The sequence below is a fragment of the Lissotriton vulgaris genome, chromosome 8, assembly GCF_964263255.1.
Source record: "Lissotriton vulgaris chromosome 8, aLisVul1.2, whole genome shotgun sequence".
NCBI lineage: Eukaryota > Metazoa > Chordata > Amphibia > Caudata > Salamandridae > Lissotriton > Lissotriton vulgaris.
Genome location: NC_141696.1, coordinates 1,164,300,642 through 1,164,314,758, shown reverse-complemented (window position 1 = coordinate 1,164,314,758; position 14,117 = coordinate 1,164,300,642). Strand labels below are relative to the sequence as shown.

Genomic DNA, 14,117 nt, shown 5'->3' with positions numbered 1-14,117 from the left:
AGACTAGGGCCTATGACAGCAATGAGAATAGCACTGATGATAACAATGGGACTAGTGCCGGTGCCAACAATGGGAATAGCACTGATGATACCAATGGGACTATTGCCCATGCCAACAATGAGAATAGCGCTGATGATGCCAATGGGACTAATGCCCATGACAACAATGAGAATAGCACTGATGATAACAATGGGACTCGTGCTGATGCTAACAATGAGAATAGCACTGATGATAACAATGGGACTAGTGCCGATGCGAACAATGAGAATAGCACTGATGATAACAATGGGACTAGTGCCGATAGCAACAATGAGAATAGCACTGACGATACCAATGGGATTAGTGCCCATGACAACAATAAGATTAGCGCTGATGAGAACAGTGGGACTAGTGCTAACGAGAACAGTGAGAATAGCGCTGATGACAACAATGAGACCAGTGCTGATGACAACAATAAGAATAGCGCTGATGATAACAGAACTAGTGCAGATGGCAAAACTGCATGATTAAAAGTCTGTTACTCAGGGTCCGCACTGCTCATTCATAGGAGACACTGTCCTAGACTCACTTGCCTCTCATCAGTGTGCACACTGGTCTTTAACCATATTCCTCCAACAGATTCTAGCACATTATTACAGGTTAATATGTTCCTTGTGAGGCCTCCTGACTCCTGCCATTGGGATTTAAGTTCTGCCACTATGTTGATTATAATTCCAGTGCTGGAGCATTGTGCTTTTGGTAACACGAAGCCATCTTGTGCTTTACCTGTACTTGTTTGTTTTTGTGAGTAACGTTAAAAGAGCCAGTATGCGCTGTAGAAAGGGCTTTTCTGTAACAACAAGCATTTGCAATGCAATAGGTCTTGCATTTACACGAGTTTGACCTATTGGCATTGTAAGAGACAATGGCTTTTATTTATGTTTCAAAAACCAAAACATAAATAAAAGGCAATGTAATTTACAATAAAAATAGCTCAAACTCTCACAAATGCGAGACCTATTGCATTGCAAATGCTTGTTATGATGCATGTAAAAATACTAGTTCTAGCTGGATTTTTCTGCCGCTTTTCTGCCTCGAATGTAATTCACAATCAGTTACATTATGCAGTGGTCAGTTTATTAAATAAACAGGGAGGTTTGATCATTCAGATTATCGAGGTGTTCACACTCAAGCTGTCCAGAATGAAGTCAAGGTTGAGCCTATGGAGCTTCAGCTGAGTTTGGCTGAACTCTGATAACAAGGCTTCCTCCTCTTTGCCCTGCCGGCAGAAGGTCTGATCACACAGAGGCACTATGTGTGCAGGTATGAGAGCGACAATTCTAACACTTCCCCTGAAGGCAGCATTAGTTTCTTTTTCATGCTCTCAGAGCAGTGATAAGAGTGGATGTAGGAATTGGAAATGTATTGCTGAGAACATAAATAATAGAAATGTTTGCTGTGTTCACTGTCATAGTAACCCTGAAAAAAGTAGTCTACTTTATATGTCTTGTTGTCGCAGTGCATGTACCAAGTCATAGAATACTACAAGAAATGTTTTTAAATATGTATTGTGCCATTATTAGTACAGATGCTCGAGTGTGATATTCTAAGTGCAAAAGGTGGGTTTCCTTGCAATATCCTTATGATTTACAGCAGGGGGTACTTTATCCTATATGTTTGTATGTGTGTGTATGTTTTTGTGTGTATATACATATATATATATATATATATATATATATATATTACTCCGCCAAATTTCTTTTTCACACGGAAGAAAAACGCACACCAAGGATCAGCGATAATTGTATTTATTCGGACAGTGCAATTATCATCACCCAACCACCACCAACGCATTTCAATATAACTGCACACGTTGGAGTGGAACATTTACATCTGATTTAGTTTGTATCTATTTGTCTCTTCAAAATATATATACACACATACATATTAAGTCTTATTGCAAAATGTTAAGCAAACAACAACGAAAGATATTGGGATGAATTGATATGTGTTGCAAAGTGCAGTGTCTGTTTTTCCATACCGCATTATTGCACATTGATCAGCATTGGTAGTGAGATCCAATGGGGGTGGAAGGCTAGGACAAATAGAGGTGGTACATGAGCCCTATCTTACCCCGCCCCCTCTAGAGATGCCAGTGTAGGAATTGGAAATGTATTGCTGAGAACATAAATAATAGAAATGTTTGCTGTGTTCACTGTCATAGTAACCCTGAAAAAAGTAGTCTACTTTATATGTCTTGTTGTCGCAGTGCATGTACCAAGTCATAGAATACTACAAGAAATGTTTTTAAATATGTATTGTGCCATTATTAGTACAGATGCTCGAGTGTGATATTCTAAGTGCAAAAGGTGGGTTTCCTTGCAATATCCTTATGATTTACAGCAGGGGGTACTTTATCCTATATGTTTGTATGTGTGTGTATGTTTTTGTGTGTATATACATATATATATATATATATATATATATATATATTACTCCGCCAAATTTCTTTTTCACTTCACACGGAAGAAAAACGCACACCAAGGATCAGCGATAATTGTATTTATTCGGACAGTGCAATTATCATCACCCAACCACCACCAACGCATTTCAATATAACTGCACACGTTGGAGTGGAACATTTACATCTGATTTAGTTTGTATCTATTTGTCTCTTCAAAATATATATACACACATACATATTAAGTCTTATTGCAAAATGTTAAGCAAACAACAACGAAAGATATTGGGATGAATTGATATGTGTTGCAAAGTGCAGTGTCTGTTTTTCCATACCGCATTATTGCACATTGATCAGCATTGGTAGTGAGATCCAATGGGGGTGGAAGGCTAGGACAAATAGAGGTGGTACATGAGCCCTATCTTACCCCGCCCCCTCTAGAGATGCCAGTATTCAACTGGACTAGTCCATATTCATCAAGGTGGACCGAATGAAACTCGGTTGTTCTAGTGCAATCCAACATTCAACTTGAGGGGTCACTACTCATACTACATATTCTATTTCGAATTTTAATCGCCATTTTACAAAAAACTCTGGACCTGCCACCGAAGTGCTGTAGATTCCAATGAGCGGCTCGAAGGGTAGCATTTTTCGTTTGCAGAAAATTTGATATTGGGAACACAACGTATTCTTTTCTGCTATAGCTGTGGATTTTTGTCATTGGTTTCCGGCATCACAGTACAGTCATGTAAGTGAGGTGTGTGTTTTGTGAAGTTTTTGTACAACAGAAATGGAAAGATGACATTGTGATATAACATAAAAAAGCAATTGAAGTGTGAAACCTTTTGTCTGAAAGTGTAATTTATATTGTAATGCTTTTAGGTCGCTATGCGTTTCACCTCTGGAAACCTCTGGGGCAAGTAATCACAGAATCAGCAAAGAAGTTCCCTTCTGCTGTAAGTATTTTCTTATTACAAAAGCAACCTTTGACAAAGTGACGTTTTCGCCTCACAATGGAGCTCAGTTCGCTTCTGCAGTTGTCGTCTGGTGGCTGTGCTAGTAAAGCCCTCGGCGGCTGCCAGGTATTGCCTTGTCCTGCATCCTTGACAGTCTACATATGGAGTCTTAAGTGTGCCAGATGCCGCATGTCCCTAGATGCAAACGAACATGTGAAATATTGTCGGAAGTGAAGAGGCTTCTGATTTAAAGTACAGACAGAGTCGCATCCCCTGAAAAAGTTGAACGAAAACTACTGTTTGCCAGCGGTCAGAAACACCAGTGCAATTGATTAAATAAATACAACTTGCAAGAGGCTTGACTGAATGATCTCTCGCCGAGTGTACTGAAGTCTGTATTCAGTGCGATACCCCGCCATTATCACTGAATTTATGTTTTTAGCAACTATGTTAAATAAAATGCACATTTTTATTTACATTAGGTCTATAAAAGGGGCTATTATAAGCTGAAATAATGTGATAAAATTTTGCCTTCACTGTTTGATAAGTATTTGAGCAAACAAGCTTTGGCAAAGCCAGCAGCCCAGAGTTTTTTGTTAGAGAAAGTGCTTGGTAATATTTGGACGACTTTGTGTGTGTTACCCCAGCTGCCATAGAACTAATAATAATAATAAAGCAGCATCTTGCTCTAAATAAATATGGAAGCTGAGAGTAGGGGCCATTTGCTTAGCAGACCGCATTAGTGGAGTTAAGCAGTGCCTACGAAGAAGAGTGTTATGAAATTGAGCCATCTGATCAAGTTTGCATTGTAAGGGGTGAACTTAAAATGCATACATAGTAAAACACTGCATAGTGGATAGTTTTGACTTAGGGACAGTCAGTACTCGTGTTGCACCTTAAGTAAGCCTATATGTGTGCACGGTTTTACTTTTTGATCAATAGTAGCATACAACATGTTATCATGACTGCAAAGTAAAACAAAAGAATGTGCAACGTCAGTTAGTGAATAATGGGTTCTAAACAAAAAGGCATAAATCAGCAATTAAAATGTTATCAGATCACCAAATTGAATACATTAAATAAAGCACACAGGCTCTAAATTACAATATACAGGGCATGTTGTATGTGCAATATAACAAAAGTACTGTTTGATGTCTTATCACAAAAACCTAGTGGGAACACATGGGACAAGGCAACCATTTACAAAATGACAAGATCCTGGTTAACAATACATCCAAGCAATGGCAGACTATGAAAAGCAAATGAAAGCCAGAGACTGAACTGTTTCATCTACTTTGTTGAAGAATTCATGACTTGGGTTTCCAGATAGTTGAAGTTGTGGACAGCCAGACCTGGAAAGGGGGCAGACTTCCAAAAATCATGCAGCTTTTGAGAGGCCTAGATTTTTGGAAGATTGAAACAAAACACTGCTGGTTTCAAAAAAAGATATATGAAATTGAAGGTGAATTATTTTCTGTGATTATTTTTGTTTCCTTTACAGAGTATTTCGTCATACTATAAAGGAGGATTCGAACAGAAAATGAATAGACGAGAAGCAAGTCTTATTTTAGGCATAAGGTAGGATCTTGGCTCCAATTTTTTTGTACAGTGAATTGTATGTTCTGCTCTTTTATAGCAATACAGAAACTGCCCAGCGCAATGTTGACACTATTTTCTTTTGTTTGCTGTATTTGGACGCTTTTGTCCAAACAAAAGAGGAAACTGTATTTAAAGAAAATAAATCAATGATCCAGGTTGAGCTAGTGTAGACTAACACCTCTTATGTCTTTATGGTACAAATTGTGTGTAAGATTTTATAAGAAGAAAATGGGCTAGTAAATATAGTTCAAAGAAACTAATAATAAGGAAAAGAAGACAAAAAAGAGGTGTAAGAATACAGAGTATTTACACACAAATATAGTCTGCGGAGTCATTTTGCTTAATCACTGGCAAATACCTTAAGAATACAGCCAACACTTAATACTGTGTGAACACTTTAAATTCTGTTCCGAATATCTTGCTCCTTTATCCTTTTTCTTGCAAAATGGCAACCTTTCTAATGTCATGATAAACCACTAAATTGAAAACTAGAGCTGTTAATACAGAAGTCCTCAGTCATTTCTGAGTAGACCCCTGGTTGATTTTTCAAATGTAGTCACTAACCTTCACTGTCCCTTTCATTCCTAGGGCAGTCTACCTATAACTTTTTAGGGATTTCTGTCAACATTCTAAAGGATTTTCATTAAAACTTCACTCATACTCACCTTTGATCGTACAACATCTCTCAGAGGTGAAGATTCCGTGTAGGGTTTCGAGTGTACAAGAAAAAGTGGCGCCGATGCTGGTAGCGGTTAGTATGGGTAAAGACAACAAAAATAAGAACAGTGCAACACGGTCAGAGGAGACCCAAAGAACCTCTGTATGAGTTGGCAAGGGCCCAACAAATTGAATACAACACAAGTCCTGTGCACACGTTATAATGAGTTAATCATGCAGGTTTTCTTTATGCCAAGAACATGAAGCGCAAGTCTTAAGTAATGAGACAATGTAGACCCATGTAGTTCGTTCTTTTTAAGATGTATTAGGCCCTCTTGTTCTGGAAGGGTGACATCAAGACAAAAACGCACATAACTAGCCGACACTTGTTTCGTCAAGCGAGCCGTTAGCTCGTGACTCTTCAGGACTGTAGACGGTGTAAGTGTAGCTGGTTCGGGTAGCCAGTGATAATTCCAACCCGGCGTTGTTGGGTTAAATAAACTGGGTTTCTGGTGAGAGTTCGCAGGAAAGTGAAACAGGCGGGTGCATCCGTCGTTCAATTGGCAGTCTGAATGTAGATGCCAACAGGTATACAATCGAAGTGTTTCTCATCCGTGTCGGAGAACGGTTCTCCAGAAACCCAGTTTATTTAACCCAACAACGCCGGGTTAGAATTATCACCGGCTACCCGAACGTGTGCACGGGACTTGTGCTGTATCTCTCAGAGGTGTGCCACTCATCTAATATTATCTTTATATCTACTCTGGTGAATAAACTTAGTGTGTCATATTCTCGGTTGTTATTCGCTGTTGTCAATACCCATAAAAGAGTTGGCATGCATAGTTAATATATTTTTAGGTGCCTCTCACAAACTGTACCAACACAGTAAACATTTTCTCCCAATTGGGCTAATTGCATATTTCGACCTACCTGTAGGCATCCAAATAATCTTAACGCCTTCTTAAGGACAATATATAGCATATTGGAATTTACATAGATTGTAACCTCCTAGCTCATTACGTACATGGCAGGCTCTCATTATTTACTGAATGCTTCCACATTTCATGCTAACAATGGTCAGCAAAAATAATTGGAAAAATCTGAGATTGTTTATTCCTATCAAATTATACTGTAATATTCAGTGGTGTTATACCTCAAAACCATAAACGTGTGTTGTGAGCAAGGGCACATGCCTAAGTAAGTGAAACCTCGACCTTCTAGGCTTAGAAATCTTAATTATTTTCTTTACTCAGCTAGGTTACTCAACTAGTGCAAGGTATCCATCATACAATATCACTGCTATTGCACCCTTTTTAATACTCAATATTGATCTTATTTGTTTCTTCTCAAGACAACCTAATGGAAAATGTTAGTGAACACATCATTGTGGTAAACAGTAATCAGTCATCATATCTGTACAAAATCCATTCTGAGTCTAAAAGCATTTTTATTGAGTAATACATGCTTTTATTGGCTTGTCCCCTAAGAATAGCTTCTACTAGCAAACTACCAAAAAGAGAGAATCCCAGTGTTACAAGAACAGTTTTTCTTGAGTGTGAATTTTCTAATCCATTGCCTTGTTTTATGATGCAGCACACAACAGTTTCCTGTAGTGAATAACTACGATAATGAGTGTTCATGCCTGATAATAGGCTGTTGGTGTAAACCACTATGGTAGAGACGGGCTATAGAACACAGCTGAGAGAATTTTGTGTAAGACGTGAAGGTGCATCAAAAGATGGCAACTCAAGCATTCAAATACTCGATTGCTGGTATTTGGAAATTAGTGAAGAACATTTGTTTTAGTTTGATAAAAAATTGAATTTCATACAGAAGTGATATATAGGGGCCCAGGATTTTCATGACAGCTTCATTCTTATCTTGTTTAGAATGGGCGTATTTGAACTCTTGTGATTCTTCAGGAAAGTAGAATATTCTTTACGCATTGATGTCCTCTCAGCCACATGAGTAAAGCCATTAAAGCCAGAGGTTGTGTTGCAACCTTACTAGCCATGACTTCCCCGTCACACACCCCTCTCCCCTCTCCCCTCTTGGTACGGTCCGCTCTACCTCCGGGAGTTCAGGATAGAATGTTGTTGAGAGAGACTGCCGCCAAGCTGGGAGCACCTGTATGATTTTGTACCAATAAACCTATCGTGGAACCCACGTCGAGTAGTGTCTTATTACTACATTTCTTGGCGACGAGGACGTGGAGCTGAGCCAGGGTCAGTTGGTGCCTCCCCCCTGGACAGATTTGATGCTTGGGCGGAGGAAAATTTTGAAAAGGAAGACTTACTCTGGGGGATTGAAAGTCGGCACAGCGGTTTGCTGCTAATCAATGGGAGACAGTCCATGAAGCAGACGATGTTGATTGAAACGGACGACTTGTAGCGTAAGCGTTCCGTTCCTGGCTTTGAAGAGGCGTCTCTTGGCTCCGTTGTAGTCCCCTCTGTGGAGCGGAAGGCTGTCCTGCTGTCTGTGATAGCAGGGAATTCAAGTGGGTGACAAGACGGAGCTGGTCTTGCCCAGAAGCTCCGCTGAGTCGTTGACAGGAAGTTCCTGTTCTGCCATTGCGAGTGAGAAGTAGGATTTATAAGCACATTCGCTTCTAACGCGAGAGTGTGCAAGTCGAGTGTCACGCCGGGCACAGGAGGCGAAGAGGCGGAGCGCGAAGGCAAGGACGGCGTCAGTAAGGTGAATTTAACCCTCTCCTGTCGCAACGGCTCAGGCGGTAGAAACCTCCAGGAGAAAGTGACGCGCAGCACTCAGCACACAGTGATACCGGAGCCAGCGGCGCAAAAGAGCATGAGGAAATGAAGTAAGGCATATGGCTCTATTTGTCAATGAACTGCACAGGTCTATGTGGTGAGACTTTGAAGTTGCGTGAGGTGAAGTGAGCGGAGCGTGTATTACAGGCGCTCCTGAAGCAACGTGAAAGGGACTGTTTTGAGATGAGCGACAATTGAAGGGAGCGGATCGTGCATTAAGGTCGCATTTGAAGCAACGTGAAAGGAACTGGTTTGAGGTGAGCGACAACCATTTGAGGCATGAGTGAATGACCGCGTGGGGAAGACGCTTTTCCCTGACTCCCAGAAGTAAAGGAGGCGTGTAACGGAAAGTCTCGGAGAATCCAGTAGGATTCACATGTTCTTTCGGGGGAAGGAGATTAACCGTGGGGGACACAGGCTGGACTGCATTATTGAGTTGGACCTCTGAAATTTTGAGAGGCGCGTGGAGCGTAACTTATGGTGCCGAAGTCTCATGATACTGAATGGAGGCTGTGCATGGCAGCTGTGTGAAGAGAAAAGGTTGGAAATAAAATAATAAAACCAGAAGTACAGAGTGTGTAGCGAGCCTCTGTTCCTGTGAATGAAGATCATCTGTGGCAGCAAATTGAGCGGCATTAACTACTGAAGTTAACCTGTGAATTGGATCGATAGCAGCGCGTAGAAGTTTCAGTGAGGTGAGTTCAAAGGAACAGAGGGAACGAGGCATATCTGCAAGGTTCCATGAGGTGAACTTAGTCGAAACGGCGTGTAGAAGCGGCATAAGGATATCTTAAATTAGAGGCAGCGCTGGCTAGTCGGTGAGGAGATTCAGAAGGAGCTGAGAGAACGATGCAAACATCAGGGCCCTGTGAAGTAAATTACCACTGCAGTGTTGAAGCAGCGTAAGGGAAATTTAGAACTGAGGCAGCATCTCTAAGCGATGCGTGGAGACTTTGGGACTGTGGCAAAACCTCAGGGTTCTGCGTAGTAAACTTAACCACAGCAGGTGTTGAAGCAGCGTGAGGTAAAGCTCAGGATTTTGACAGCGCGTGCGAACAGCTTGAGGAGATTCCAGAGGAACAGATGTGTGAGGCAACCCACGAGGTTCCGAGTAGAAAACCTCAGAGTGGCTGTGAAGTGTGGCAGTGTGTGGGAACCAAAGAAGGGTCTATAGTGCAAGGACACCTTGAGGAATATTCAATACAGTTGAGAAGCAGCTCGTCGTGAAAGGGTCAAGTATCCCTTTGCATAAGTGAATTAGGATTTCCAAGGGTCCCCAACCCACATACGGTGTGAGCTAAGCAGACTCAAGGATTATAGAAAGTCAAGCTATTAAACAGTAAGCGAATTTGGAGAGAGTGTCTTTCAAAGTAGAATCCCAGTGGCTGTTCTTGGCACATCTCTAGTGACTGTCCTGGGGACGCTAGGGTGACCCACTGACCTCACCCTGATCCCATCTTCCTGGCTAGGAGGATAAAGCATTTTCAAGTGATTTCCAAAATACAGCTGTACATTCAACATGGAGTGGGGCCAGAAGTATAATTTTCTGCCTCCAGTGCCGTTTATGGAGAGGGATGATGAAAACGTGGCAGAATGGAGTGAATGGAAAGAATATTTTGAGAATTACATTACAGTACTGGAGGAAGGGGCAGTATCCTTTGTGCCTAAGGAAAAGGCTGAAGTATTGCTTTACAGCTTAGGAACTGGAGGGCGGAAAATGTACCTCAAAATGGAAAAAACATTCATGAAAGGGACTGTCTGTAATATTTATGAGGACATCTTGAGAGTGATGGATGAACATTTTGCACATGCCTCGTTGGAAAAAGTACAAAGGGAAGAAGTTTTCAAGAATGAAATGGGTAGCAACGAGGATCGAAAGCTAAGTAATGTAAACCAGGGGTGTACCATCTGCATTGGAGGAGTGATGACAGATATGTTATTAGATTCAGGATCGCCGCATAGTGGGATAAGCAAGAGTGACTGGAATAAAAAATTTACTAAAAAATATGGAAATGAATTGAAAGAAGCTAACATATCAGTTGCCTACTACACTGTTCTACCCCTTGGGAATTTCCTTTTGAGCCTGGGGTGGGAGGTTCTCTCCCCGTTTATTGTTGCTTGTTATTTGTCGCTCTCTGGGAGTTCCCCCACAGTCACGACCCGGGGTGGGACCTAGTGGAACTCAGCATCCCACTGTTCCAGAGTCCGCTTGTCCTGTCCCTCACAAGGGTACATCTTAAAGTTTGGGTCATCATCTCATAGTTGCCTAAGACACTGGTTGACCCTTACCCTCCCCCACTGTTGCTCCACTGCAGCTACCTATTGGGGCTCGCCTCCTCCATCCTTCCCCTTCCTTTGCTGTGGTTTCTTCCCCTCTTCCCTATCACCCTTCACTCTCATGTTTCTCTGCTCTCGCTGTTTAGTCTCTTATCTCTCTCTCTCTTCTTTCACCTTATCTCTTTCTCTGCTCTCCCCTGCCTTCCCCCTGGGTGCTCTGTCTCTCTTCCCCGCTGTTCCCTTTAGGGGGGAAGGTGTGTTGCAACCTTACTAGCCATGACTTCCCCGTCACACACCCCTCTCCCCTCTCCCCTCTTGGTACGGTCCGCTCTACCTCCGGGAGTTCAGGATAGAATGTTGTTGAGAGAGACTGCCGCCAAGCTGGGAGCACCTGTATGATTTTGTACCAATAAACCTATCGTGGAACCCACGCCGAGTAGTGTCTTATTACTACAGGTTGTTTTCCATTTCAACTTCTTCCAACCGATTAAAAATGTCAATATTCCCCATTTTGGTGGTTTTCCAAGTCTTCCCTTTCTACTTATAGTATTTCTAGGCTTACTGCTATTTTCTGTGGTGCTTTGAGCATTGCTGGTATCCCAAAGATTACTGGTCACAGTTCCAGTATCTGAAACTCTCAGAGTGTTTGTAGATGTCTTATCAGATGTCTGCAGTGTCACTATTGATGAGAATGGTTCCAGTTTTTGCAAATAGTAATCTCACACAGGGAGCTCATTTATTTTATTATTAAATCCATAATCGGTTCCACCTCTGACTAATGATGGGGGCTCGGATTTTGTGGGTATAGCTTAGCCATTGTATTGGCCATTGTACCTTCTGTCATGTTTGGAGTTGAATGTGAGATATGTTTGGGAAACAGTAAATATGGCTTAAATGGGGGGGTGCTGAAAAGAATCATGTTTAGTTTGTTATTCTTGTGGAACAAAAAGTTTAGAATTGGCTGCTTTTTGATCAACTCAATGAATCACAGATTGACAGCAATAAATTGTGGCTGTTAAAAGCTAGCACTGCAGTAGACTTAGTGGTGATACAGTGACCAGCAACACTTCAAGTAGGGAATCGCAGCTGATTTTACATAAGCGTTTGAGAATCATATGGATTTGGAAGGTTTCACTACTGAGGGTCTTAATTTACACTCGGATATACAAATATAAAAAGTTGTGATGATGGATGTTTCATGTGGAAATGCATGTGGGTAGAACTTGCAAGATGACCACATTATAGTCTGTGATAGCATTTTTGCCAGTCTTGTTTCTTAGCCCATAATCTATCGGTTTCTAGGATGGTTACATTCATCAGCAGGTGCTTTTAGAGGTGGACTGTGAAATGATTCCCAGTAAATGCTTCCCACTGGTTCCAATAAAGGTGGTAAGTGAGAGTGCTTTCAGAGGACACCATGTCTCTACTCTGGTAATTTCTTGCTGCCTCTGTCTCAGCATGTGTATACTCAATGGTGATAATATTCTAAAGCGGATAACTAAAAAGTGCTCTTTTAACAGATTGGACTTTGAATATCAGGAGTTGGTTGCAAAATACAACATAGCAGTAGAGTATCTACTTATGGTCTCATCACAAGGTGTTGTGGATACCAGTTATTGGGCATTCTTCCAATGGACCACATTTATTTTGCTGGTAGTGACTACTTTTGGGACCTGTCCATGCAAATAGCTTTATGGCCTATGTTGCGGCGTCTCGCCCCTAAGCCACAGCGAAAAAACTTAGATCTTCCACTGATAGGGTCTTTGGTTTTATTGGGTCTCTTGCAAGTGAAAAACTACAGAAAATGAATCAGCCCAAGACAAAGGAGTTTTCAAGATTGAAGTTGAAGATCTAGTTAAGGCATCAGAAGCAACAGTGGATTCTTAGGATTTTTGGGAAAAGGCAACAAAACAGTAAGTTGCATCTTAAAATCAAGATGTATTTCCACCAGGGAAGACTGTTCCATCAAGACAGAGAAGGTCAACAGCCCACTGCAACTCTTGGCAGCATTAAGGCACCAATTTAATTCCACATATGGCTCCACCCTTTGGAATCTCAGAGGTGGAAGCATAACACGGTCTCTTCCAGTGTGACTGAGTATATCAGACGGCAAATGCTTGCAGATATTGTAAATAAACACAAATGGTGGAACGTGGAGGGTTGCAAAACCACTGAGCACAGCCTCCTTATTTTACCTATATAACACAAAAATGTTCATGTTTAATTAATGAACGAGAGAAGAGTCTTTCTGTAATGTGCCATCCCGTTGATTTGAAGGATGCAAGCCTCACCTACCCCAGGGTGGCATGCTTCATTATCGGGAGCCTAAACACACACACTCCGCAAATAGTGTTGGGTGGGCTACAACCCTCAAATAAAGGGGAGCTTTTGAAGTGTTAAAGAAAAGCAGGAAGGGTCCTCCATAAGGGTAGGTGGGATTGTGTGAAGAAATGCAAATGAATGAAAAGGGGAAAGACTATTAAGACTACCTCCTGGTAGACCTATAATGTTTTATTATCTCCAGTGAGCAGAGAATGAAAATAGGGTTTAATACGACCGATTCTAGGAGGTCAACATGTTTCTGCCTGAATTGGACCCTGAAATGAAAAATGTGGGGATATTCATCAGGACCAGGATCCATTCTGCTAGTAAAAATTACCAAAGGAAACACAAACATTATGCAATCAGAGTTGGCTGAGATTATGCTGGAATTTACTGATGTCTCTATCTGTATAAGCCAGGAGGAAAAATGTGCTCACCCACATCCAATGAGGTGCCACACTTCAACTATGCTTGTCAGACATGGGATGAGCACATGTCCCATGGGTGCCTTTGTTCCAGCTGCGGATTGCATATGTAGTCCGTGCAGTTCTCTTTCAAGGCAAGTGTAGCGCATTTCATCACAAAATTAAGAGGTGCCATATGGTGATGCACATACCTTGTTCCTTACTGTGCTGAGTGTCATCCTGTGGAAATACATGTATACAAGGATTCAACATCTAGTCCTATCAAACAATGTCTGTATATATTAAATTAAGTGTTCTCAAGCAGGTTGAGCCTCTTTTGTGTCTTTCAGATAGGATGGCAGGTCTGCCACAATCTGACTCCGGAACCAGTCTGTAAATTGGGATAAGGGGCCAAGGAGTGAGACAAATTCATAATTTTTTAAGAAGAAGTAGTTGAAGATATTTAGACCAGTGCTGTATTTTGAATCATGTCCTCCATTATAGGAGATACTGTCATGGTTGCAAATCCCTTTTATCTGAAATTTTCACTTATTATGAGATTGAATACACAAAGGGACTACATATCCCACCACCAGTTGGGACGTAGGAGCCTGTTTGACATCACAGATGATATGCGGGCAGTGCGCTTCCTTCATATTGACCACTTGGACCTCCAGGGATCGTACACTCTGCT

General features: G+C 41.5%; 1 protein-coding gene across 1 annotated transcript in view; it reads left to right on the top strand.

Moving 5' to 3' along the window:
• The window catches only part of DNAJC15 (DnaJ heat shock protein family (Hsp40) member C15), a 237,573-nt gene that overhangs the window by 157,278 nt on the left and 66,178 nt on the right, over positions 1-14,117 (top strand). Inside the window, exons 4-5 of the mRNA XM_086933441.1 lie at positions 3,323-3,396; positions 4,898-4,974. Of these exons, the coding sequence (XP_086789567.1) occupies positions 3,323-3,396; positions 4,898-4,974 (151 nt within the window). The remainder of the gene's footprint in view (positions 1-3,322; positions 3,397-4,897; positions 4,975-14,117) is intronic.